The 24,278-nt window shown below is 58.4% G+C and overlaps 11 protein-coding genes across 11 annotated transcripts; 4 read left to right on the top strand and 7 right to left on the bottom strand.

Moving 5' to 3' along the window:
• Positions 1 to 301: 301 nt before the first annotated feature.
• Positions 302 to 2,022, bottom strand: EHS24_004512 (uncharacterized protein; the record flags this gene model as incomplete). Its single annotated transcript, XM_028620087.1, has 5 exons — positions 302 to 656; positions 841 to 1,429; positions 1,649 to 1,716; positions 1,754 to 1,881; positions 1,969 to 2,022. 5 exons carry the CDS (start codon positions 2,020 to 2,022, stop codon positions 302 to 304), a joined length of 1,194 nt encoding a protein of 397 aa, XP_028479059.1.
• Positions 2,023 to 2,319: 297 nt separating this feature from the next.
• Positions 2,320 to 4,656, bottom strand: EHS24_004511 (uncharacterized protein; the record flags this gene model as incomplete). Its single annotated transcript, XM_028620086.1, has 3 exons — positions 2,320 to 2,914; positions 2,968 to 4,227; positions 4,286 to 4,656. The coding sequence occupies 3 exons, from the start codon at positions 4,654 to 4,656 to the stop codon at positions 2,320 to 2,322; spliced, it is 2,226 nt and encodes a 741-aa protein (XP_028479058.1).
• A 798-nt stretch (positions 4,657 to 5,454) lies between these two features.
• VPS55_1 (Vacuolar protein sorting-associated protein 55) lies at positions 5,455 to 6,398 on the bottom strand (the record flags this gene model as incomplete). Its single annotated transcript, XM_028620085.1, has 4 exons — positions 5,455 to 5,610; positions 5,808 to 5,935; positions 6,038 to 6,130; positions 6,380 to 6,398. The coding sequence occupies 4 exons, from the start codon at positions 6,396 to 6,398 to the stop codon at positions 5,455 to 5,457; spliced, it is 396 nt and encodes a 131-aa protein (XP_028479057.1).
• A 376-nt stretch (positions 6,399 to 6,774) lies between these two features.
• EHS24_004509 (uncharacterized protein) lies at positions 6,775 to 8,544 on the top strand (the record flags this gene model as incomplete). Its single annotated transcript, XM_028620084.1, has 6 exons — positions 6,775 to 6,905; positions 6,966 to 6,986; positions 7,027 to 7,128; positions 7,166 to 7,425; positions 7,578 to 7,708; positions 8,014 to 8,544. The coding sequence occupies 6 exons, from the start codon at positions 6,775 to 6,777 to the stop codon at positions 8,542 to 8,544; spliced, it is 1,176 nt and encodes a 391-aa protein (XP_028479056.1).
• A 301-nt stretch (positions 8,545 to 8,845) lies between these two features.
• EHS24_004508 (uncharacterized protein) lies at positions 8,846 to 10,714 on the bottom strand (the record flags this gene model as incomplete). Its single annotated transcript, XM_028620083.1, has 6 exons — positions 8,846 to 9,612; positions 9,722 to 9,768; positions 9,823 to 9,937; positions 9,982 to 10,157; positions 10,203 to 10,572; positions 10,648 to 10,714. 6 exons carry the CDS (start codon positions 10,712 to 10,714, stop codon positions 8,846 to 8,848), a joined length of 1,542 nt encoding a protein of 513 aa, XP_028479055.1.
• A 678-nt stretch (positions 10,715 to 11,392) lies between these two features.
• EHS24_004507 (uncharacterized protein) lies at positions 11,393 to 12,449 on the bottom strand (the record flags this gene model as incomplete). Its single annotated transcript, XM_028620082.1, has 4 exons — positions 11,393 to 11,697; positions 11,760 to 11,979; positions 12,032 to 12,281; positions 12,367 to 12,449. 4 exons carry the CDS (start codon positions 12,447 to 12,449, stop codon positions 11,393 to 11,395), a joined length of 858 nt encoding a protein of 285 aa, XP_028479054.1.
• Positions 12,450 to 14,642: 2,193 nt separating this feature from the next.
• EHS24_004506 (uncharacterized protein) lies at positions 14,643 to 16,372 on the top strand (the record flags this gene model as incomplete). The annotated part of the gene is made up of 6 exons (XM_028620081.1): positions 14,643 to 15,011; positions 15,066 to 15,188; positions 15,264 to 15,573; positions 15,610 to 15,698; positions 15,734 to 16,213; positions 16,265 to 16,372. 6 exons carry the CDS (start codon positions 14,643 to 14,645, stop codon positions 16,370 to 16,372), a joined length of 1,479 nt encoding a protein of 492 aa, XP_028479053.1.
• A 160-nt stretch (positions 16,373 to 16,532) lies between these two features.
• On the bottom strand, positions 16,533 to 17,201 carry EHS24_004505 (uncharacterized protein; the record flags this gene model as incomplete). Its single annotated transcript, XM_028620080.1, has 4 exons — positions 16,533 to 16,636; positions 16,683 to 16,821; positions 16,876 to 16,898; positions 16,991 to 17,201. The coding sequence occupies 4 exons, from the start codon at positions 17,199 to 17,201 to the stop codon at positions 16,533 to 16,535; spliced, it is 477 nt and encodes a 158-aa protein (XP_028479052.1).
• A 267-nt stretch (positions 17,202 to 17,468) lies between these two features.
• On the top strand, positions 17,469 to 18,465 carry EHS24_004504 (uncharacterized protein; the record flags this gene model as incomplete). The annotated part of the gene is made up of 6 exons (XM_028620079.1): positions 17,469 to 17,513; positions 17,552 to 17,590; positions 17,646 to 17,820; positions 17,871 to 17,901; positions 17,991 to 18,061; positions 18,254 to 18,465. The coding sequence occupies 6 exons, from the start codon at positions 17,469 to 17,471 to the stop codon at positions 18,463 to 18,465; spliced, it is 573 nt and encodes a 190-aa protein (XP_028479051.1).
• A 2,093-nt stretch (positions 18,466 to 20,558) lies between these two features.
• EHS24_004503 (uncharacterized protein) lies at positions 20,559 to 21,585 on the bottom strand (the record flags this gene model as incomplete). Its single annotated transcript, XM_028620078.1, has 2 exons — positions 20,559 to 21,454; positions 21,516 to 21,585. 2 exons carry the CDS (start codon positions 21,583 to 21,585, stop codon positions 20,559 to 20,561), a joined length of 966 nt encoding a protein of 321 aa, XP_028479050.1.
• An 889-nt stretch (positions 21,586 to 22,474) lies between these two features.
• Positions 22,475 to 22,959, top strand: EHS24_004502 (uncharacterized protein; the record flags this gene model as incomplete). Its single annotated transcript, XM_028620077.1, has 3 exons — positions 22,475 to 22,721; positions 22,772 to 22,819; positions 22,877 to 22,959. The coding sequence occupies 3 exons, from the start codon at positions 22,475 to 22,477 to the stop codon at positions 22,957 to 22,959; spliced, it is 378 nt and encodes a 125-aa protein (XP_028479049.1).
• Positions 22,960 to 24,278: the final 1,319 nt, after the last annotated feature.

Here is a 24,278-nt window from a genome sequence, read left to right as displayed (position 1 = left end):
GCCGCCGTTGGGCCCCCAGGTGGCACGTACACCTCACCGGCCACGACCGCGCAAAATTCTCTGAAGAGGTTAATACACCACCCCAGTATTCAGTAGAACAGTTCCTTTCCAAGCATATACATGTCTACACACGTCTCCACTCGCCCTACGGGACAGTGTCACTGTTCTGGGGCGCGGGGTTGCACAAGAAGGTCACATCTTACAAGCACATGCTTCGATTCTCTCCTCGACAATTCAGACTACTTCGTTGTGGGTCTGTCTCACAGGCAAACCATCCGCTTGAGCCGGCTACTACCACAAACTACTTGAATCCGGGCATGACCTCCACAGTCTGCTCCTCCCACTCTCCTGGCTTGAGCTCTGCACAATACTCGTCTTTGGTGAGAAACTGGATCTTGCGAAGTCCCTCCTCTGCTGAAGGCGGAGGCTCCTTGAGAATCAGCGAGGCGGGTGTTTGATAGTACTCGGTGGTCCTCGCGTCCACGCCTTCCCAGATTTTGTCCTTGAGCGCTGTTTTGAACACGATTTCGAGGTCCACGGTGTTGACGGGCACGGTCGCCGTGCATTGCACTTGTGCCGCAAGGAGTGGGATGACGCCGGCAATGTTGACAATCTTGACGTGACGAGGGTCCCAGAGAATACCAGCAACGGCAAGACTGTAGATGTCCACCCAGAGGTAATCAGTTCCTCGAGGTATTGGCGTCAATGCCCCTCTCAACTGTCGGACAGACGATGACGAAGTCGCGCTCAGCATGCGGCATGTGGTGGCTGCACTCGCAGTCGTGCATGGCGACTGCCTTTATCCGCTCCTGCTCCCGAGGCCAGTGTACAGGGAGACACAAAGGTTGAGTAGGGGACGGTGTAGCGAGCGGGTACACAAGACGGGTGACCGTTACCGGGAGGTTGAGAAGCATTGGCCCGCCACGGACTGCGAAAATGTCATGCGCCAGCGGGTCCGTCGTGGGGAATACGACGGCGGTTAGAAACTCGAGTTTGTCGAGGAAGATGTTGCTATCGGCAGAGAATCCCTTGTCGTCCATTCTGATGCGGACTGTGTTCGTTGTCACCACAAGTGCTTCAAGCAAATCGCTGTCGACCACACCACGGAGATCGTGGCGACGACCGCCAGAGAGACTGAGATCAAGTGTGGTCCGCTTCTTGCGCTCCTCTGGCGTTGATGGTAGGAGTGTGTCCTTTAGGTAGCGGCGAAACGAATTACCCAATGGCTGTGCTTGTACAAAGTCAAGGTATGGCTCCTGAGAGTTGCTCGGAGAGGCTGTGATTTCGACGTGCAAGTTGATGCCAAGCAAACGGTTCCGAAGACTGCGGCACGTCTGGCGCAACGCAACGCGGACCTCGGGGTCGGCGTATTGGATGATGCCATCGAGGATATGAGGGTAGGCGCTGTAATCGATTACCACTGGCGGGTCTGATATAAGAGCTGGCTTTGGGGTAGCAGACCTTTTGAAAGCCATGTATACCTGCAGTGCAAGGTTGAATACTGCGTCGACCTCAAGGAGCTGCCGAAGGTGCGGTTGGTCCGAGTCAATGAGTTGCTGACGTCGCTTTGGGTCTGAGTCGAGGAGGCGATTGAGATCCCTATAGGAAGCCTCATTACGACCAAGTTTGTGACGCGCCAAGCACCGACGATACAGAGCCTTTGTGGTGGCACCACGTGAGAGCGCGGTGGTGGCGTCGAATTCCGCGTCCTCCCACCTACCCCGTCAGCAGTCGCTTGTGGAATGGAGCGCACCTCTCTAGCTTGATGTTCGCCATGGAGCGGTTAGACCACGCCCTGTCGTCGAGAGGGTACAGCTCAATGGCCTTGGTGTAGTGGGCGATGGCTTCCGACCAGCGGCCTTGGGCAAACAGGGTGTTGCCCTGGTCCAGTCAGCTGAGTGGGTTCGAGGGAGGACCTCGTTCGAGGGAGGACCTCCATCGGGCGGGACGGACGAGAACTGCACTCACACGTTCACGAAGGGACTCGGCTCCGTCCTCATCAAATCTGTCTCGAAAGGCCATTGTTGGATGAGACAACAGTGTCTACGCGACTGCAAAGAAAGGTGGGAAGAGAAGAAGAAGAAGAGTGTGTGAGGTTCGTCCGCCGCGGAAAGGAGTGCACTAGTGCACCGGGCGCAACCACGTGAGGAAGGCGAAACGACTGATCCATGGGCCATGGGAAAGCTTCTGCATTACGCCCTAGTGGCCCTCGTCAAATTTCTACTTCAAATGTCCAATGCTAGCAATGACACGGTACACAACAGAGGGATTACAGGAGATATGCGGTAGGTGGTGGTGGGAGATGTGTTGGACCCTTCCTTAGACCCAGACTGCCACACTGACACCAGCGAGAAGCGCCACCACCAGTGCGGCATTGATGCCGAGGACAGCACCCACCGCCGAGCTGGCAGTCCGGTCGCTGCTGCCTCCGGGCCAGCCGATGGGCACTGCCGAGCTGGCGCTGGCGTTGGCGCTTTGGAGCGACACGACGGGCACGGCGGATACGGCGTAGATGGACGCATTTGCGAGACCCATGGTCTGGATGGCGCCGGTGGTTGGCATCGGGGTGGAGAAGGCGTACGTCGCGGTCGGGTAGTTGGGACCGGTGAGGAGTTGGTTGGGGAAGGTGGTCTGGATGGTGGCTGTGAGGGATGCGGCGGTAATGGCAGTGGGCACTGCGGACGTGTCCTTGCTCTCCCCGTCTTGGAGTGGCAGGAATCCGACCAGAGGCGCCTGCACGCCATTGATGCCGTACGAGAAGACGCTGTAGACGTTCTTGAGGAACGGGGTGCCCAGCGTCCAGTCGATACCATCGCCCGAGTCTTCGACGGCAACGGGCCAGGCAAGACACATGCTCGAACCAGCGACGGCGTAGGACATCCAGTCCGAAGGCTGGAGCTGCACGTATCGGCCACTGAAAGTCAGCTTGTGCCTTGTGCAGTCAGATGGGTCAGATTTGAAGCTCACCCAAAAGAGAACCCAAGAGTCATCTTGGTGTCACACGGCACAGCCCATTGGCCAGTGGAAACCTGGCGCGCGTCGGTAATCTTGGCAAAGATCTTGGCCACATCCTGCTGTGGGCCGTAGATGCCGTTCGTACCGACGTCCAAGACGGCAATAGAAGGCAGGCCGAGAGAAGCATACGTCGAGTTGAGCCCAACGGCAGTGCCATTGACAGCGACATTGGCAAGCTCGACCGTCCAGTACAGGTACTGTTCGGACTCGAGCTGGGCCAGGTCGGTGGGCACGCCATGACCGTCGATCGCAGAGGTCGTCGCTGCCGCGGATGACACGTCTGTGGACGTTGCATCATCGGTAGTAGTCGCCACCGTCGCCACCGTAGTGGTCGCCTCAGTCGTCGTATTGGGTGAACCGAACGGCACGACAGGCCACCACTCGATGTCATCGACGGTCCGGCCGGACGTAGTGTTATCGGAGACGTATTGCGATGACACACCACCCAAGGTGAGCGAGCCGACATTAAGGCCATACCGGGAAGTCGCGCTTGCGCCTGAGGTTGTCGTTGTCTCTGTCGGAACGAGGGGCGGGGAGAGTGCGAGGGCAAAGACGGGGTATGGGATATCAGGAGAGGAGACGAGCGACTCGAGAAGAGGCGGGAGGTAGTGGACACCAGAGTCGCGTTGGGCAATGTGGGAGCTGCGCTTGCTGACAGACGTCGCCGTAGCGGTATCCGAAGAGACGACCGTTGACGAGGCGTCGGTGTCCGAGGAGAGGACCGTCGACGAGGCGTCAATGGTGCCGGAGGAGGTGGTGGTGACAACGAGACTTGTCGTAGCAGCAGCATCAGCAGCAGCCTCGTCGGCTTCAGCCTTCAACAGCACCCTCGACAACGTCGACAGCCGCGGAAAACCGAGTCCCATGATACCCGAGATCTTCTGCTGGGACAAGGTGATGTTTGTGGCATTGATCATGCCAAACACCTGGCCGGGCACGGTCATGTTGGCGATGCCGACTCGTTCGCGCCCGACAAAGCCGGACGCGACTGTCCCATCTCCATACGAGGTCGACCAAGTGGTCGCATTGTTGTTGACGCTCTCAAAGGTGGACGAGTACGTCTTGGCGACATAGTATGGGTTGGTGTCCGAGGTGGACGGACAGTTGACCCCGCACAACGTTGTGGCCAGGAGGAGGTCGGCGGACCCAGTGTCGAGTTGGAGAGGAAACGCGACAGGCGGCTCGCCAAAGGCTACAGGGAGAACAAAAGTGCTGAGCCGACGTCAGTATAGCTGGGGCGGTTACGTAGCTGTATATCACCACCACGTACCTCTGTGCAGTACCCAGCGCAATGATCGAGCCGTTCACGTCCGCCCTCCTCTCAAGCTCACTACGCTCGGCCTCGCGAGGGTGGTGACGGAGCTCGAGCTCCAGTCCACCCACGCCGACAACGCCAGCCACGGTCAACGTATCACGGCGTGCGCGCTTGGCCTTGAGTCTAGCCGACGAGCTCTCGCCTCCTCGCCGGGCATGTGGGTGCGCAAGCAGCGGGAGGGCGTGTGCGCGCCCCGTGACCTCGCCGAGAGCAAGATCACGCTCCTGCACAGGCTGCTCGGCGCGGTCCGCATGCCGCACTTGCGCGGCAATGGATGAGGGTGCCAGAAGGGCGACGGCGGCAACGACGAGAGGCGGTACCAGCATTGTTGCAGCTGAGCAGAATGGGAGGGAGGGGAGGGGGAGAATAAAAGCTCAAGCGGTCGCTGGTGGGTATGTTATGTTCGGGTGTGCATGTGTGGGGAGCGTGAGCGTCGACGGAAGGGTAGAGAACGAGAGGGAATGAGAGACTTTGTGTGTGTGTGTGGGTATGAGAGACGACGATGGAGCAATAATGTGAGAACGAGCGCAGCGCAGCAGCTGTGCAATAACACAGCCCATTGTATGTGTCCCGCGTTGGCTCAGCGGCGGGGGCGACGACGCGCCTGAGCAAAATGGCCTGTGCCCTGTGGCCCTCCCGTCCACCGTCCGCAGCAAGTGCTATATACATCTGCACTCTCACTGTCTCGCACCGTCGCTATTGCTGCCGTACTTGTAAAGGGATCACGGATAACCCTGCTATTTCCCACCAGAGATCTAGAGAATCTAGGAGGCTGGACAAGACACTGCATGACGAAAAGTAGCTTTAGGGGCATCACTTTGGCTGTTGCGGTGTGGTCGCCTCCTTGGTTGGGAGCTGCCTGTCTCCTAGTCCTGTCGCCAACAGGCGCGAACGTAATGATGACAATGTCAGGTCAGGTACGACTACGTGCATGTGTGCATGTGTGCTCGAATATCTCTGATTCATGCATCACCATGCCGGTTAGGTACCAGCGAACCGACACCAATAGCCGACGCTGGCAACAACCACCCCTACCAACCTGTCGTCCTCTCGTCTCGAGATCATTAAGCAGACGTGACAACTCGTCCTCCTCAGATACGTGGCCTCTGCGAGCTCACTTCTAATCAAAACTCGTCATCGTCGCTGCCCGAGCCAAACCATCCAGAGTACACCAGGATCGTGCCGTAGACGAGCAGACCGCCCGAGATGGCCATCCAGCACGCTCCTGGGTAGATGATGCCCGAGTGCAGGAGGACGAGAGGGAGCGCGAAGCCCGTGGCCTGCAGTAGAGAGTCAGCTACGGCTACAGGATACAAAGGAAAGATAGCTAAAGTGGTTTGCAGATTCAGAGTGGAGGAAGAAGGGGGTGGCAAGACTATTGCTGTGCCGACTCGGACACACGAGCGGCGACGTCGCCATCACAGTGCCCGTGTACCCTGCACCACAACCCCGTACACCCCTGGACGGCGGTACTCACAACCAGCATGCCCGTAACAAAGCGGCCGAAATCAACATATGCCGAGTTGTACTCTGGCGAAATATCGTCTGCGCGGGCACATCGTGCACAGATAGAGTTGGGGAGGGGGGCAAGAACGAATGTAAAGGCTGTGTTGTGGAGTGAGTCAGCTGGTGGACGGCATACTCGTGAAAAAGCAGCTACATGCCAGCAGATGAGGTAGCTGCTTGACACAGCCACGCAATACCCACCAACAATTAAGGGCAGCCAGTTCTGGTACAGCGCACAGCTGAGGATGACGAGGAGGAAGCCGAGCGCGAGGACGAACGCGAGGAAGATGACGGCTGCGGGTGGCAACAGGAGAGGGTTTACGTCCAAAGGTCACGTTCAAAGGAAGACAAGATGAGATATGAGAGGTTTGCCGGGTCGAGCAGCACCGCCGTTGATAAAAGTAACCGGTTTCAGCGCGTACGCGTGTGTGGTTGGAGAACGAAGGAGGCAACCATTGCGGGCGGCGACAGAAAGCGGAAACGGGAGATACAGCGTCAGCCCAGGACCACTGCCTGTATAGTTGCAACATGCCCTTTACGTACTCTTTATCCCTGCGGCCATGTCTGTTGGTACCGCTGTGCGAGTGTGATGGAGGAGGGATGCGAAGTTGGAAGCAAGGAAACAACACCCAGTGTGTGGACCATGACCTCATTGCCGGCTGTGGGGTGGATGAGCCTGACACACGGAGATTACGCCCACTGTCATACTAAAAGTCACGTGACTATTAACCGGACCAGTTTTGCCGGATAATCATGAGCCATGATCGACCCGCGTTTTGCTACGACTCGACAAAAGTCGCTCCCTGCGCCCCCCGTCCTCGACCCCGCAGTTGCATTCGGGCGGACCTGTAAAACGAGCCGGCTTTCATCTGTCTCTTTCCTACATCCATACTCCTTTCCCAAACAACCCCACCACCACAACCACCACATCTCTCAAAATGGCCTACACTCCTACCTCTGTCCGCGAGGTGCGATCCCCTCCTCCTCCCGAGTCTGAGCCACACTCATCCAGCCAGCTGCCAGAGCTCCTTGACGACCGCCGTGTCAAGAACATTCGTCCCCTCATCCCGTGAGTTGGCACACACGTTCGCTCAAGCGCAGACGCCTTTTACTGACACGATCCCTACAGCCCCCAGATCCTTGTTGAGGAGTACGGTCACATGGTTTACGTGTTTATGCTAACGTTCAAGGCTTCCCCTCACCCTTCGCGGCGCCCAGACCGTCCTCGACGGCCGCAGGCAGGTCGAGGCCATTGTCAAGGGCGACGATGACCGTCTTCTTGTCGTTGTCGGGTGAGCTCACTCTTCCCAAATTGCAGCTAACGTCCAGCCCCTGCTCGGTGCACGACCCCGCCCAGGCCATTGTCTACGCCAAGGAGCTGGCCAAGTACGCTGAGGAGGCCAAGGAGGACCTCTTGATCGTCATGCGCGTCTACTTTGAGAAGCCCCGCACCACCGTCGGCTGGAAGGGTCTCATCAACGACCCCGACATGAACGGCACCTTCCAGATCAACCGTGGCCTCAAGATGGCCCGCAAGCTCATGCTCGACATCACCGAGCTTGGTCTGCCCACTGCGGGCGAGTTCCTCGGTACGTGGACTGTCAAAATGGCAAATTGGCGAGCCTGCCGCTGCCGCCGCTTGGCGCTGGCCGCTGGGCGCGCCGGTACTGGCAGTGTGACCTTTATCGGCCCCGCAAAGTTCAGGAGGTGCTGTAGGACCCTGCTAACACTGTTTTCGCAGATGTCATCTCGCCCCAGTTCCTCGCCGACCTGTCGTCGTGGGGTGCCATCGGTGCGCGCACCACCGAGTCGCAGGTCCACCGTGAGCTCGCCTCGGCTCTGTCCATGTCGGTCGGCTTCAAGAACGGCACTGTGAGTGAACATTTTTGCAGACAAAGACAAGTCGTGGGAGATTAGGGAGAGAGGGGCTCGGCGAGGGTTTCAAGGGTGTACTGCGGCGGCTACGATTTCGTCACCCACGTACAGCGCACACTTGACCCACTCTTGAACAGGCGACCCTGGATGGGTCGCCGGGAAACGTCGGCAAACCGCCGATACATCCCATAACCCTCTCGTTTTCGAGTCACCCGTTGTCGTCGTCGCTGCTCGCAGCGGACACGGCACGCCCTGTCTGCTGTCGCACACACGCATGCTCGTGCTGACAAAAAAACTCTCAGGACGGCTCGATCGACATTGCCCTCGACGCCATCAAGGCCGCTGCTGCCGGCCACACCTTCCTGTCGGTCACCAAGCAGGGTATCTCTGCCATTGTCGAGACCAACGGCAACAACAGCACCCACGTGATCCTGCGCGGCTCGACCAAGGGCCCCAACTATGCCGCCGAGCACGTTCTCGCCACTGGCCAGAAGCTCTCCAAGGCCGGCCTGAACCCGCGCGTCATGATCGACTGCTCGCACGGCAACAGCTCGAAGCAGCACGTCAAGCAGATCGAGGTCGGCAACGACATTGCCTCGCAGCTGGCGTCCAACGAGGCCAACGCCAACATGATCATGGGCGTCATGATCGAGTCCAACATCAACGAGGGCAACCAGAAGATCCCCGTCGAGGGCCCTGCCGCCCTCAAGTACGGCGTGTCCATCACCGACGCGTGCATCTCGCTCGAGCAGACCGTCCCTGTCCTCGACGCGCTGCGTGCCGGTATCCGCGCTCGTCGCCAGAACAACCGCAACAAGCACTCGTCCGCCTAAGAGATAGAAGAGTAGCTTTTTTATTTGCAGGTGTGGTTGTTCTAGACGGCGGGGGGGTTCCGGTTGGCAGTTTTGTTCTCACAACACATGATATATAAAAGGCGGGCGCCACCATTCAGTCTTTGGGCCCGTCACGTTGCTAGCTCTTGCACATGACAATGCATGGGACATGCTCTTTGGTGTATATTGTAGCTGGAAAAGAGAGGGAGGCTTTGGGGGGAGGGTGTCGGTGGATGAGGGGTAAAACTACAATCAAGGGGTTATACTACAACGTCGCGTGACTCTGGGAAAGACATGGCTGCTACACCTCTTCGAGGACGCGCGCCTCGTCGTCCTCGTCGCCATCGTCGCTCATGCTAGGTGTCTGGCGTTGGGGAAGCTTACCTGAAGCGAAGCCACGACCAATGGCCATGGACACGTCCGCCATGGACACGTCTCCCTCGTTCTCATCGCCGTCGCTGTCCTCCTCGCTTCCATCTTGTTCATCACTCGCCTCCTCCTCGTCCTCCTCGTCTTCTTCCTCGTCCTCGTCCTCATCGTCATCATCCTCGCTCTCAGACTCGGAGAAGACTTGACCAGGCAAGCCGATATACTCGGTCTGGTCCTCGAACCCATTCACGTCCTCGTCGGCCGCCTTGCTCGAAGCAGCAGCAGTAGCAGCAGCGGCCGCCTGGTTCTTCTTCTCGGCCTCGGACCGGAGGACGTGGGGCAAACCACACTTGGCACCGCGGGCACACGTGCCCCGTGCGCGATACTCGGGGCATTCCCAGATATGCAGTTCGGCGCACGTCCCCGCAGGCTTGTCGCACCATCCTTCACGCGCAAAGGCCTCGCACACGGGCGCCTCCGCGGAGACGCGCACGTGCGGATACACACACTTGTCGCCGTAGCGACATGTCGCCGTCGTCTGGAAGTAGACGCAGGAAGGCGTGTTGTGCGCGGTGGGCGTGTGTGAGAGCGCGCAGCTCTCGGCCGTGTTGGGACAGGCGCCGCGCAGGAACTTGTGGCAGATGGCGAGACGTTCTGGGTCGTGCTTGTACGGGCAGGTGAGGGCACGGTCGCAGCGGCCTGTTAGTCAGAAGCAAAAACAAAACAAGTGTTAGTGTGTTGTTCTAAACGCGTGTCAAGGTGCGAGGCCAGTTGTAGGGGGCCAGCCGCGGTCTCTGGCGGCACGCACCCGTCTTAGTGTAGTACCGGCAGGGCTTGTTAGCCTGCTCGGCGCGTCTGCAGGACGTGGTCAGCTTGTGAAGTGTGGCAACGCTTGAAGCGGAACCGAACCTTGAGCGGGAAATGAGGTTTCCGCGCTTGGTGCGCCTGTACTGCTCGCCTCCATAGCTGAGCGACGAGCGAGTCGGCGTGCTTGAGGGGCCGGCATTGGACGGCTGGGCGAGTTCTGGTCGCGTCAGTCGGTGGTCTGGTGGTGGACAGATTACCTACCGCCAATACGGACGAGCTTCTGGCCGCCCTGCTCGAATTGGAAGATGACGCCGTCAATGACGACACGCTTGCTCTCGTTGCCGTCTGACGAGGCCTCGGATGTCGAGGAGAGCTGCTGGATCTGGGGAGGGACCTTGGGGCGGCGCGGAGGTGGTGGGCGCAAGGCAAGTTTGTTGCTGGCTGTCAGCTTGACACCCTCGGCCTGCCGTATGGCAGCTCACCTCTTCTGTACAGTCATCAAACTCATGTTGCCGCGGTTACTCGTCTTCTTGACCCAAGTGTCCTTGTGTGTGGGCTTGAAAGCAGAATCCGAGGTCGACGAGCCGGGAGTAGCCACTTCGCCGTCCTCCATCTCCGTGTCTGCTGTGCGAGACGGCCCAGCAGGCGAGGGCGCAGCTCCGGGTGTTGCGCTCCCGCCGGTGCTGGAGGCCCGCGCGCCGCGGAGATCCAGCCCGTACGAGCTGCCACCGCGGCCACGACCACGTCCCCTTCCACGAGCAGTATAGCCGCCGCGAGCTGGGAAAGTGCTGCCACCGCGGTAAGGGTGGTACGAGGAAGGATGGGGGTTGGTTGCATGGCGAGTGATTGCGCCTGGTCGGGTTAGTGGACCAGTGATGGAAGTTTGAGGATTCCAGTTGGCTCGTGGGCTCCAATGCAACAACATACCAGACAGTTTTGCGATTTCTTGCTGTAACAGCAGTTTCTGCTTTTCGGCTGCTGTGAGAGGGGGCATGGTGAATGAGTGAATGGATGGTTGAGATGACGGATACAGTGGAGATGACTCAACGACGCAAGACAGGCAGCAGCAGTTCAGCACTCGCCACTTGGCACGGTTGAGGTCACGTGACATCACACGTCATTCAGCCCGTCTTCGTTATCAGTGCGAGGGCCCGTGCACTGCGGGTGTGGCGTTTGGCCACCGTATAGGGTTGTCTACAAGACCCTCTCTCTCCGCGTGACATAGAGTTCAGAGTATGCTCTGTGATTTATTCGTCCATGCATATGGCACAGAACGAGGGGCTATGACATCTGGCGGCCGCAGTAGATGCAGTAATAGTTGCCGTTCCTAATGTCGCGGCGGGGCGAGCAGACGTGCGGTTCCTCATGGCAGTTGATCATGTTTCGGTGGTGGTGGTCTTGGTCCTGGTGTGTACCCTCGTCTTGCGATGGGAAAGGAATGGGACATGAGGCCCCGCGTCTCTTTATAATGCACAACATGAGAGACAGGACCAGTGTACCAGCCAGTGGCGAGCTCGTCACTGTGACTGTAAGACATGTGTGCTTGTCTCTCCTTTGCCCTTTCACTTGGAACACCGCCATCAACGCTGCCGTTGGCGTCAAACCACGTCGCATCAATGTCAAAGACTACAATCAGGAGTATCATACTGTACAACAATCACTCCAACTACCCTTACACTCCAGGCTCGTCAACAGACGCGTCCACGTCAATGACCTCAATACTGTCACACATTGCCTCCAGCTCCCTCACGGCTTCATTGCCCGCGGAGATTGTACTGTCATACTCGGGAAACACTGGCTGCCCTTCCTTCTGGATCAGGCGACATAGGCGGAAGAGGTAGTCCGAGGTAGGGTTGTGGACCTCTGTCTGATGAATGGAGGTGCTCGTGACGGGGTGCGGCCAGGGTGTCCAGTTGACGGGAAGCAGATGGTCACGCTCCAGGTCTGCGATGCGGTGGAGGTAGATTCCAAAATGGACTGCTCAGGTCAGCAAGTGTTCCTGAGGTGGCCAGAGTAAACACTCTCAGAAATGCACTCACCTGCAAGGCGCATGATCTTGGGCATGATGAGGTCGATAGCATGGAAGGCTTCTTCCACTCGTAGCCGGGCATTGGTGAACTCGAGTGACTGGGCAGCCTCCTCGTCGCACACTGCATCGACCTGGTCGAGCACAGCCAAGATGTCGTAGACCAATTGGCCAGCGGCGTCGATGGGCTTGACCAGTCGTTCAAACACTTGCATCAAGTCGGCTCTTGTCGTCTGGGTTCAGTCAGCCACTGCTGCTGCTCTGTCACTCGTTTGAACGACTCACCACTTTATGCGAGCCGCCATCCATCCAAAGAAACGCCTGGAAGTAGAGCGGCTTGCGTTTCCGGGGTCCTTGGGGGGCTTGGGGGACGAGTGATGGTGGGACAAGCTTTCCAATCATGCCCATCTTGCCCACCATGTTTTTGCGGGCTGCCACCCTCGCCGTTGGCATCACCACTGGTCGAACATATCGCACGGTGCCGCTGGCCAACTCTTCGCCACCCCAGTTGGGCTCCGCGGTGAAAAAGTCGTACCTGCAAATCTCCCGTCAGCGATCAATCGAGCTGCCGAACGCGCGCTCGGCCTGGCGGGTCCGAGCTTGGTCGCGTGGTGGCGTACCTGTGGCTCCAGTATGGGTGTTCGGGCCACTTGTCTGCCTCAAAGTAGGCTGCGGTGTGGACTGGGTCGTCGTCCACTGTCATTCTGGGCGTGGTGGCGATAGAGTGAATGAGTGAGTGAGAGGAGTGAGAGTGCGAGAACGGGCGAGAGTTGGAGGCCAATGTAGATCCTCAGGAGTATACATACCCACAAAGCCAGCAGCCCCGGTAGAGAGCCAGATCCGCTGTGGACGCCCAACGACGCCGACAAGGGCAGCCACCACGAAACAAACCCACACACACAGCACACACTAGCGCATGGCTCTAGGGCCTGCGAGACATTGTACCTTGCAAAGCCTCGTCGTACCTCCTACGCGGTGTTGAGCTGCGGCCCGGGGACTGGCATGTTGGGAAAGGGCAGAGTGAGGACACGGACGATACATAACCGACGCGCACTCCAAGTTGGGTGAGTTGGCCGCGTCGGTGGCTCGCCGGGCACCGCGGCCGAACAGCCCGTCTTGCAGCCTCCTTCAGGTCGACGGCGATGGCTTCCACGCCACCGCGCACGGTCTCCCCGCGGATGGGCCCAGAAAACACCCAAAAGTGACCGGCAAACATGCCACGGCACCTCCCCGCTCTTGTTCGTGCCGATCTTCGGCAACAGCCACAGCACCCAGTTTGCTCATGCCCATGACCAAGCAGCGTCAGGTGGGGTGCGCCACGGTCAACATGGTCATACCGCTGGCCGCTGGGTTATCGCGCACACACACTGCAGTGTGGCATCGCCTCGTCCACAGACCTTCCCCCCCTGGTGCTTGCACATACACCCCCCTCCGTGTTCTACACAACAGCGCGCACACCCCTCGTCTGTTCCTTGCACCTTGGTCCTTCGTCACCCTGGACTACCAGTAAGGTCTCGACGACAGACAATGGACGCCGCGTTGGAAATCCCCCAGCTAGAACGCAGCTAAACCCCACTTGGACCCCCGTTGGACGCCATCTGGACTCCACCTGGACCCTCCCCACATGCACAGTGACCCTTGGCCTGTAGTGATCTAGTGATCCAGTGGCCGGCCAGTTGCCAGTGGCCAGTCTGGACGATTTTACCCCAAACGTGTCGACACCAGTGCGAGGGGTGACGCTACGCCCAGACCCGTTTCATGGTATGCCAGGACGCCGAGATGAAACTCAAACTGCGGCCATGCAGTGCATGCGTTTGCATTTACACAAGCAGAGGACAAAGTGCCATTTTGCAGTGCAGGTGTGTAACTCACGGGGCGGGGTGTAACTCACGGGGAACAGCTGTTGAACACCGACCGACCGAGAGCACTGCCGTCCACACTCTGATTCCAGAGTTGTCACGCTGCCCCGTGCGCCAGAGGCCAGACAGTCGCGCGACTGTCGTACGAGTGAGCGAGAGAGCGTGCAGTAACGTAAGCAAGATACATGCACGTGTCACCATTCCAGAGTATGTGTCACCATTCCGAGCATGACCTTGAGAACGACATCACTTCTAGGGAACGACATGTGTTCTCGAGACGTCCGAGAACCTACATCATGTCCGCTCTATCTATATCGATACTGTTGGCCCCAACAGCAATTCTAGGAGTGACCGCTACACCTGCAGTCACTCATCCGCCACAAGGTCGTACCCTGGTCAATGCCCTAGCGGCCGACCTCGGCACCACAAACCCCCCGAGCACCAGCGTACCAGCGTGCACTGATTGGGGGATACGCCGCACAATCGTCATCATCAACATGACCTCGTTTTTTTATGTATTTCGCCGCCCCATCGCCGCTCATCGTCCACCACTCATACCACTCAGCCCCCCGACGCCGCCAGTTGGCCATAGGTGGCAATCGCCGGCGCACCGGCGGTGGCGGTTGGGCGGGTGTGTGGGGCGCTCGAGTTGCCAGCCTCGGCCGCGTGGCCCTTTGTTCCTAAGGCTTTGGGAGGCGGCATCCCTATCTGAGCATGACACATGCAGAGTGAGAGAGAACGATAGCATGGGATGCATACATACATAGGCGACGTTGACAAGAGAAGAACGCACAAGCGGCACGTCCCCAACCTGTTGATACTGAGAGATAATCCGCACTGATAATCCGCGTCTCCGCCGCCAGTTGAAAAATGCTCCCGCTGTGCCATCGCCCTGTCGGTCCAATGTTTACCTCCGTGCGTCGCGACTGACTTCTTCTCTGATCTCTGACAACAACACGCACACACACAAACAACCACCGCACATTTCCATATCCACCCATCCACCTCCCGCCTCGTTCTTCCTCCTGCCGTCGCCCATGTCCGCCCTCGTCGTGCACCCCAGCGCTCTGGCGTTGGTGCCCATAAAGCCAACCACGTCCACTGCCGCTTCAACCCCGCTCGCTCTCCCCTCCCGCTTTCCCTCGGGCGGTCTCCCGCGTGCCGCTGCCGGTCCAACAGGCCACACCTACCTCTACGCCGCCAACACCTCCGGAACGGCCAGCGGATCTGTGGTCTGGGAGTATGATTCCAAGGGACGCCGTGTGGGTGAGATGACGGGCTCCTCGTTGGGAGTCCAGAGGGTGGCGACGGCTGGAACCCTTGTGGTGCTCGCTTGCAAGAAGGAGGCAAAGGTCATGAAGCGGGCTGGGAATGGAGGAAAGTGGGCTTGTTTGAGGACTCTCGAGGTGAGTGTAGCTGGTGATCACCCTGGAAAGACAGCTGTTGACGCTCCCCCACAGTTGCCAAGGGGCCAACTCACTGCCATGACTGGCGACGCGGACCTGATGGCGTTCTGCGCCGACGAGGTGGTCGTTTACGAGCTCGAGACGGGCAGGAAGGCTTCTATTGAAGACATGGACATGGTGAGTATGACAGACATCCCTTGATGCTGTGCGAGTTGTCGCCACGGCAACAACAAGCAGTGCTCACGCCCCCAGCCCGTGTCCTGTGCACGTATCGTCCACCTCGACTCCCGCCCCTACCTCCTCGTCCCATCGACAGACCGTCTCACTGCGTACCCCATTGACACCGAGGGCATCCCAAAGGCATACAATCTTGGTCTCGAGCGTGCTGGCCGGGACATTGTCGTCTCAGGAACCCAGGTCGCTGTCGCTTCTGAGGGAACCCATGGCGAAGTGGCCGTTGTATCCCTAACGGACGGCGACGTCTCGACGATCAAGTTTGGCGTCGAGGTGGCTGGTCTGAGCTGGATCGACGGTCAAACATTGGCTGCGAGAACCGTTTCTGGTGGGTTCACATATTGAATCACAACTAACCCAACAGGAAAGATGTTGGTTCGCGATATGCGTACAGGAAGCATTTCACCAGTGGAGCTCGACCAGCCCGTCCTTGACGTCCATGCTCTCCCAACTGTGAGTTGCAGAGTATATCTCCACCTAACTCTCAGCCTCGGGCCACGCGTGCCCCCTCGGATCGCCCCTTGGCCCGTGTCCTCGCCGAGAACAACCTGACAAACAACCTCGCGGCCTCGGCTCCGCCCAAGAAAACGTCTGACAAGAATGCCAAGGAATCAGAGAAACGTATTGTGTCCGCACCCACAACACGCGCGCCGACGGCCCCAGTCCGCACCGACATTCACATCACCCCTCTGAACCCCGCCGCCTCCCGACCCAGTGCCGCCCCAGCTTCCCGCGTGATCAGCACAGCGAGCACTGTGCGCATCCGCCCCGCGGTCATTGACGAGGCGGACGAGACGACGGCGTTCAGCCCGGGTGCGAGCGCGAGCGTGCGCCGTGCACCCCCACCTCACGAGCACAACGGCCAGAGCAGCGGTGGCGATGCGCCAACGTGGGAGGCGTTTGAGGAGATGCGTCGCGAGATTGCCAACCTCCAGTTGGACATGTTACGCATGGGCCGCGGTCTCAAGGTATGTCTCAGCTTTCGCGTTCGGTGCCTCTGCGTCTAGCTGACACGTCAGAACGAGATCCGTTCAGCCGTCTCCCCGCTCGTCGACGAGCTGCGTTCCAGCCGCGAGACAATCGCCAAGCAAGCAGCGGAGATTGAGCGTTTGAGGAGGGGATACTAGAGTCAAGTAAAGTCAACAAGAAGACGGGAGAATAACGGGTTTTGTCAGAAGTGTATCCAGACGCGCGGGAGACATGGAAACGCGGCAGCATGGCGGTTGGCGGGTTTGGCCGGGTGCCAAGGTGTACAAAGGATGGTCCTTTAATGTATACAGTAACATGTTAATAATGTGTGCAAGGTATGAGAGAGGGCGGTACAGAGCAAGTGTGAGACGAGGGACGGTTGAGGTTGATGCGAGGGTAGCTGTGAGCACTTGGGGATACGGCTGAGGTGTTAGTAGCTATCTTAATGGAGAGTCCACAGCTACTCACCGAGGCAGTCCTTGCACATGCGCTCCATAGGCTCGTCAATGCAGCCAGGGGGCAAAGAGTCGACACACTGGCGACATTCAAAGGTGGGGGGACGCTTGACGCCGCAATCAAGCTCGACTACGTTGAAGCGATGCAGTGGCTGGCAGTGTCAGTAGCTGGACAGCAACTTTCAACTTGACGACTAGCTACTCACCAGGTCTACATTCCAATGCGCTCCTGGGCAGTCATGTGAGCCCGCCTGCGCCTGCGCTCATCCACTCCGTGGTCGCCAGGCGCGGGCGCCGGCGTCGACGTTGCGGCTGCCGCACTGCCGTTGGCGCCGTTCGTCTTGGTCGAGATGCTCGTGTTGGACTTGTGCCGGCTGGACGCGGCCGCCGTGCTCGTGTTGGCGGCGTTGGCGCTGCCGGAAGCGGCGGCGGTATCGCGCTCGCGCTCGGCGCGTCGCGCGTCGAGCTCGGCCTGCAGCAGCTTGAGGTCTGATGGGCGCAGGGGGATGGCGGTGGGGTTTGAGCGGATCATGGTGGAGAATGTATTCTGGAGGAGGGTTGGGGGGTGTGGAGGTGAGGAGAGAGGGAAATGCGACGAACGAAGAGCGGAGGCGATGGCGAGAGGAGGGAGAGTGATGACAACAAAGCAATCCAGTTCAAGTGGAGGCTGAGAGGAACACAATTTGCTTCCGTTGGGTGGCGACGTTTGCGGGCCTCGTGGGCCATCCTGGGCTACTGGGGCTCCCGTCTTTGCTCGTCACCACATCTCCCATCCACCCCATCGCCCATTTCGCCCACCATGGAAGTTGTCGCCAAGGCCCAGGACGCGTTTAGGAGCTTCAGCGTGAGTTGAGTTGAAGAGGTAGCAGCTGACAATCGCAGGAGAAGCACCTGTCGGGTTTGCGCCCCGTCGGCGAGTTCGTGAGTTTTGGACGGCTGGGAAAGGTGCAGTGCTGGTGGACTGCGGACGGCGCAGCGAGCAAGAATATTGCACTGGGCTCCTCGAGATCAGCTGTTGGCCCTTCAGGCTTCTCAGCGGGACAATATGGAGAGCGCTGAGCGTGGAGATGGAGGAGGACCAGGAACATGGCTAATGTCAGTTCGACCACAGGCAGATCTCGCGCCCGTCCAACATGAACGAGGCCACCCAGGTGGGTAGCTACATACGACGCTGTTACCCGCGATACTGACTTGCCTCCAGCGCCTCACTTACAACACGCGCCAGTTCTCGGGTAACTACTTGCTCGTCATTCTCATCCTCTCAATCTACGCACTGTGAGCTGGACCAATCGTTCCTGAACGACTAAGTTGACACCCTCAGCCTCACCAACCCCTTCCTCCTCATCGCGATCGCCTTCTTCGGCTGTGGCTTCTATGCTATTAACAGGTTCGGTGAGTCCAGCTAAGCAGTATACCGTAGTCTAGCAGCTGACACTGTCTCTTCATTCTCACATTGGACCTATTTTTCCGTTCGCTTGCGCGTACTTTGACTACACCTCCACTTTGCTACACCGCCCCACACCCCAACCGCAACATTACCCCGCACCCCGTCCCAACATTTGTTGTTGTCGTTGTCACGTACAGGCCCCGAGCCGCTCGAGGTCGGCAACACGGTCATCACCCAGAAGACCATGTACATTGCCCTCTTTGTCATTGGCCTGCCGATGCTCTTCATCGCGTCGCCCTTCTCCGTCTTCTTCTGGCTCGTCGGCTCGTCGGCCATCCTCATTCTCGGCCACGCCATGCTCATGGAGCCCGGAGTCGAGAGCGAGTACACTGGCATCGAGTCGGTTTAAGCTCGCCCAAGAGCCGTGACGTGCGGCGCCACGATGAGGGATAAGCGTCAGCTGAGACTCACCTTGGTGCTTGTCCCAGCGGCGATGTGCAAGCGGCCACGTTAATCTTGTGGCCAACCAAAAAGATCATAGATGCAAACAGGATACCACAGACTCTCTGCGCCATCGTGACCAGTATCATCCACTTACGTCTAACACTCACGAACCTGTCTCCCTGTTGTCCTCAGGCCTGAGGCGCCCCCCGTCCGCCAAGATCCGCACAAGCCGCCTGGCGCCCAGCCTCGAGGCCATGCAGCCCCACACAGCTCGCACCTTGCTGGACACAGGGTATGGTATCCGTCCTCACACGTCGTCATATCGCGTCCGCAACACTCGAAACACAAAGCATCGCAAAGCAAAACAACGCAGCAGGGGCATAAGCCACACCGCCAGGAGCAGACCATGTGCTCGCACCCACGGTGCCGTGGCGGGTTTACGCACGCACCTGCACACCTTGGTACCGCCTCGATCTCGGTGGTGGCTGCGAGTCAACCAACCTACGGCTACGATTCCGCCACACATCACCTGTGGCGGTGAGTAAACCAACCTATGGGTACGATCTCGCGCCCTCGTCGTCCGTGTCGGCCGGAACGTACAAAACGTACGACGAGCCCACTCACAGCAATAATAAAGTGGATGGGCGACACGTCCGTTGTCAACGGTTTCGGCCGTTGGAATCTCCGAGTCGTTGTGACTGTGAGCAGACGTACAGGGGATCAGTGATAGCTCAAGCTATTGTTGACCACTCGAGCGAGCAGAGCGTATCACTTCATGAATCACCTCATAACAAGCAACTTGCATCAAAATTAAAATTGATGAAATGACGTCCTTTGTTGGTCTCGGTCTCGCCCGTTTGCCTCTCCGAGTCGTCGCTAACAGTGAGCACGTACACATATAGTCTCGGTGACGACCTATGCTCCTGGCAAACACCTTGCGACCTAGTGTAGTGGAATCCCCGCCTGTATATCCGAAAAGGCTGAGGTTATGTTGCTCAGACCGGAACATGGAGACAAATGGGGGCAAACTCCTGTCAACGGGAGAGCCGCAGCCAGCACATTCAGTGCAAGTGGTGCCATGAATGAAGTTTACAACACACCCATGCTCGCAATCTATCTGCGTCAATCCGACGGATTCTGGTCCGCGCATACGGGACGCGCTCGTCCGAGCATATATGGTCGGGACATAGACAGCCACTGGGATAGATCCGGGAGGCACGCGGGAGCGCTCCGTGCATGGTGGTCTTGGGCGAGAGTGGTTGCTATATTTTTTGAGATCATACCTGTGGCTGGGGATAGGCGTGATGGGACGCATTAGCCGTGCAACACGCCAAGCCGGGGGATAAATAAATGAATACACACTCGCCGTTGCTGATTCATGTCTGGACTGTCTTCTATTGTATGTACAAGCAGCCCTTTCTCTCAACCTTAAACAACCTGGGTGGTCATCATATCCTTCTCTGTCATCTTATTGTTGAGACATGGACAACGACTGGGATACATAGGCACCGCCATCACCTCCTCCAGGCGGAGTACCGGCTCCAAATGGTATTTATGTTATCATTCTGATTTATTTCTTTATTTCTCTATTTTCTGCCATAACTTGACGTCGGTGCTACCAATCCACGGGTTAGAGAGTAGACGACATAATGTGTGTATGTGTCAAGACGAACCACAAATGGTGCGACTGCATGTGTGAAGACGGTTTGGGTTCGTGGACGTACATGCTACAGGCTTCACCCAACTCGGGCTGGACAGCCTACGCCGCTGCCCAAACGACGAGGACAAACCTGCTGCGACCTGAAGAGCGCTGAGCTAGCCATTGGCCCTACACCCCCCACTAAACTGCCCACCAAGACGGTCGCCAGTGGCTTTCCAAGAGCACCCAAGAGTGATGCCCAGTGTCAGCTTTTGCCATGCCTATGCAACACGGTGTGCAACTCTGAGTTCAAGGCAATAAAAGTTCACATTCACATTACTTCAAAGGCTTCGTTTGGGTAAAGAAAAAAGAGTCCAGATTGATGGGCGTGACAGAAGCAGAACCGATTCAACGGTCCATTAGATGGGGTTGCCGCCGTGGAGGGCGTTGACAAGGGCCTGAAGGGTAGTCACCAGCCCGTCGACGTCGTTGCCGAGGCTGGGTGCGTTGCGCTTAATGGGAGTACCGCCCTGGAGCGCAGCGAGAAGGGCCTCGACAGTGGTAAGGAGACCGTCAACGTCGTTGCCGAGGCTGGGAGCGTCGCGCTTGATAGGGTTACCGCCGTGGAGAGCGTTGACAGCGGCCTGGAGCGTAGTGATAAGGCCGTCGACGTCCACGCCAAGGCTGGGAGCGTCACGCTTGATGGGAGTCCCACCCTGGAGGGCAGCCAGGAGAGCCTCAACGGTGGTGAGGAGGCCGTCTACATCGACGCCGAGGCTGGGAGCGTCGCGCTTGATGGGAGTACCGCCGTGGAGAGCGTTGACAGCGGCCTGGAGCGTAGTGATAAGGCCGTCGACGTCCACGCCGAGGCTGGGAGCATCACGCTTGATGGGGTTACCGCCGTGGAGAGCGTTGACAGCGGCCTGGAGCGTAGTGATAAGGCCGTCGACGTCCACGCCAAGGCTGGGAGCGTCACGCTTGATGGGAGTCCCACCCTGGAGGGCAGCCAGGAGAGCCTCAACGGTGGTGAGGAGGCCGTCTACATCGACGCCGAGGCTGGGAGCGTCGCGCTTGATGGGAGTACCACCTTGGAGGGCAGCCAGGAGAGCCTCAACGGTGGTGAGGAGGCCGTCGACATCGACACCGAGGCTGGGAGCGTCGCGCTTGATGGGAGTGCCACCCTGGAGGGCAGCGAGGAGGCCCTCGACAGTGGTGAGGAGACCGTCGACGTCGGTGCCGAGGGAGGGAGCGCCGACGCTGGGAACGCTGGGGACGCTGGGGACGCTGGGGACCGAGACGCCGGTGTCATCAACCGCTGACAGTCATGTTAGTATGGGCAAGGCCGGTGATGATGCAAGGTTGTAGACCGGACTCACAGACAGGGAGGGGGCTTGCGACGGCGGTGCCGAGGACGGCGAGAAGGCTGAAAAGGTAGGCAGCGCGCATTGTGTTGGTGGTGATGGAGGGTTGCGGGAAGCAAAGGAGTGTGTTGGGAGTATTAGGTGTGTGTGAAAGTGGGAGACTGGGAAGATGAGATGGAGAGAAGAGACCGGTGGGGAGGAGTGGTTATATATCTTGTGAGACCGAGGAAGCGGCCGGGAAATGCAGAGTCATCCTTCCTCCGCCGATCCCATCATCCAAACAAACAATCAACACCATCCATTCCCTGCTGGCCCACTTCCGCCTTCGATCATTCAACTGTCCCCTCACCGCGATCACCATCGATGCCACCAGCCATACCTCTGAGAATGGCCGGCATGGACGGCGAGAGATGGCGAGCGCGCATACAAACGTTGTGTGGCAGAGAAGGCACGCGACTATCTTTCAGGGCCGATCGGGGCATGCCACCACCACTCCTTGCCGATATCCACCACCCACACCGTGACATGAGACACCACCAAAACAAAAACAAACCAGCACCCCGACCTTAGCGGCAGGCAGTCAGTCTCATCTCCTACAATGATGCCCGGAGCGAACAGCAGAGAGAGGAACATGGTACAAGTGAGGCACCATCTAGCGCAGCCTTTGTTGGTAGATTGAATACAATGGTTGCTCCTTCCTTTGGCGGATGTAGACGGCCCTCAGAGCTCACATCGTCCGCGGGCCATCCCGAGTGGACACCAGAATGATCGTGTGTGCACCCTGTGGGTTTCAAACACCAGTTTAGTGCTGGTCAATGAGCCCCAAACGCACACAGTGGTAATACAAACTCTGACACAATCGGTAATGATTTCCTGTGCTGACTGTACATTTCGTGACGTGCTCACTGCCGCTGACGGCATCCAGTGGAGGCGATAGCATGGCCCGGGAAACTGGGGCACTGGCCCTCGCAAACATGGGCAGCACTCCAGCCACTGCAGCTCCAAACCGTGTTGGGAATTCGACCTGCCTCTCAGAATGGTCAAACCATTTGGAACGCTTTGGAGCCCTCACACCTCCCGGCCGTGAAACAAAGGCCCATGATCACCGGCCATGGGTCCTCGAGGCGTGCCAGCCAGTCGGTGATGGCGTGCAGACCTGCAAATCAGACGAATACCGGGTGCGAGCATGGCCAGAGGCCAGAGGGGCGTCCGGTGGACCAGGTCTGAAAAGCAGCTATGGGATGTGCCACACATATTACAATTGATCAAAGGCGGCCCATCTCCGGGGGCCAGTGACCAGCGTGCACCCCCAGTGGGCAGTGGGTCTTACGCAACGTCAGCGGCCCGACACAAGCGCTGCCACTGATCAATTGCAGCCGAGCCGACCGATGCCAGGCGTCACCTTTTGTCGGAAGCACCTGCACAACTCACAGACGCCATGCGGTTCGGGCTAGCGTGATTAGCCCCATTGTGATCCGGCGGCAACCCTTAAAGGCCATACACGAAACAAGATCCGGCTAAAGCGTGCGTCTGAATGGGATTCCGCACCTTATCCATCCGCAATACCTGACACTACTGAATCTCGATCTCTGAATCTCTGGCACACTGGGTGGGAGGGACTGGGTTGGCCACAGCGCGGACAAGACAGCCACACCGGCCACAGGCCACATGTGTGCATGGGTGGTATGTAACTGTGTTTGCCAGCAGTTGCAGCAAGTAGCAGAGTACTGCCTGCAAAGATTGTCACCTAGGCCTCTGCTGAGAGCCCTACCTGGACCACGGCAGCGCGCACACATCTCCCAACCTGACCGAAACGCATCCCGCGACTGGTGGGGCGCAGGCTCCGTCGTCACCAAGAAGACATACCGCTAGCCAACCCATGTCACTAGCGCTACTAACACAAGCAGCCAGCCCTTTTCGGTCCCTCGCAATGGTCTCCAGCATGCAAGCCATACAGCCATGCACGCAATGCAGCCGTGACCCAGCCAGTACCTTTTCACTACTGTGTACCTTTCATTTTGCATCTGGATGGCTGGCTGTAGTTGGCGAGGCGCAAGGATCACGACAATGGTCACAATGGGTGTGCTACCCGTTGCCTTTTTTCGTCTTATTTTCGCCACAGGGTGTGTGGGTGTGTGGGTGTGGGTGGAATGAAGCAAACAAGTGGTGTTCTCAGTAGAGGATGAGCCTGCCAACGCCGGTGTGCAACAAAGAAACGTCACGATCGCGGGCTGGCGCTAGCCATTCGGTGATTGTGGAATCAACTGTGCCTCGCACGTCGCGCGCCTCACAGGACGCGCAATGGCATGCATCGCATATGCATGGGGGGGTTAAGGGGGGCACGGCGGGGCCAAACTCTGTGGCCCCCTCTCTCTCTCGATCTTTGTTGCAATCTTGTCTCAGACACGCATTCACGCTGGCGGTAATCTAGTGCTCTAGTGCTCTAGTGAGTCACCATATGGGTGCCTGGACGTCCACCGACAGAACAGCCAGAGACGCTTCTGCCAGGAGTTTATTTTTATCCCAGGCGGGGGAAGGGGCCAAGCGTGCCGCCCAGTGACTTTTCATGTCTTTTGCACCTTGAATTGATCAAAAGCACGTCCGGGTGCAAAAAGTGTTCTGTTGGTTGTCTGTGACACTCTGACACATCCAGGGTTGGCACCATGGCCCACATTCATTCATGCCCATGGCGACAGCAAACGTGGTTGTTTGGTATGTGCCGGTGTGCCGGGTGCTGCGACTTCACACGTTCTTCGTGCAGGCCATGCGGCCGGCCGC

Source organism: Apiotrichum porosum (genome assembly GCF_003942205.1).
Source record: "Apiotrichum porosum strain DSM 27194 chromosome Unknown scaffold_2, whole genome shotgun sequence".
NCBI classification, from domain to species: domain Eukaryota; kingdom Fungi; phylum Basidiomycota; class Tremellomycetes; order Trichosporonales; family Trichosporonaceae; genus Apiotrichum; species Apiotrichum porosum.
Note: the sequence above shows the minus strand (reverse complement) of the source record. Positions and strands in the feature narration are given on the sequence as shown.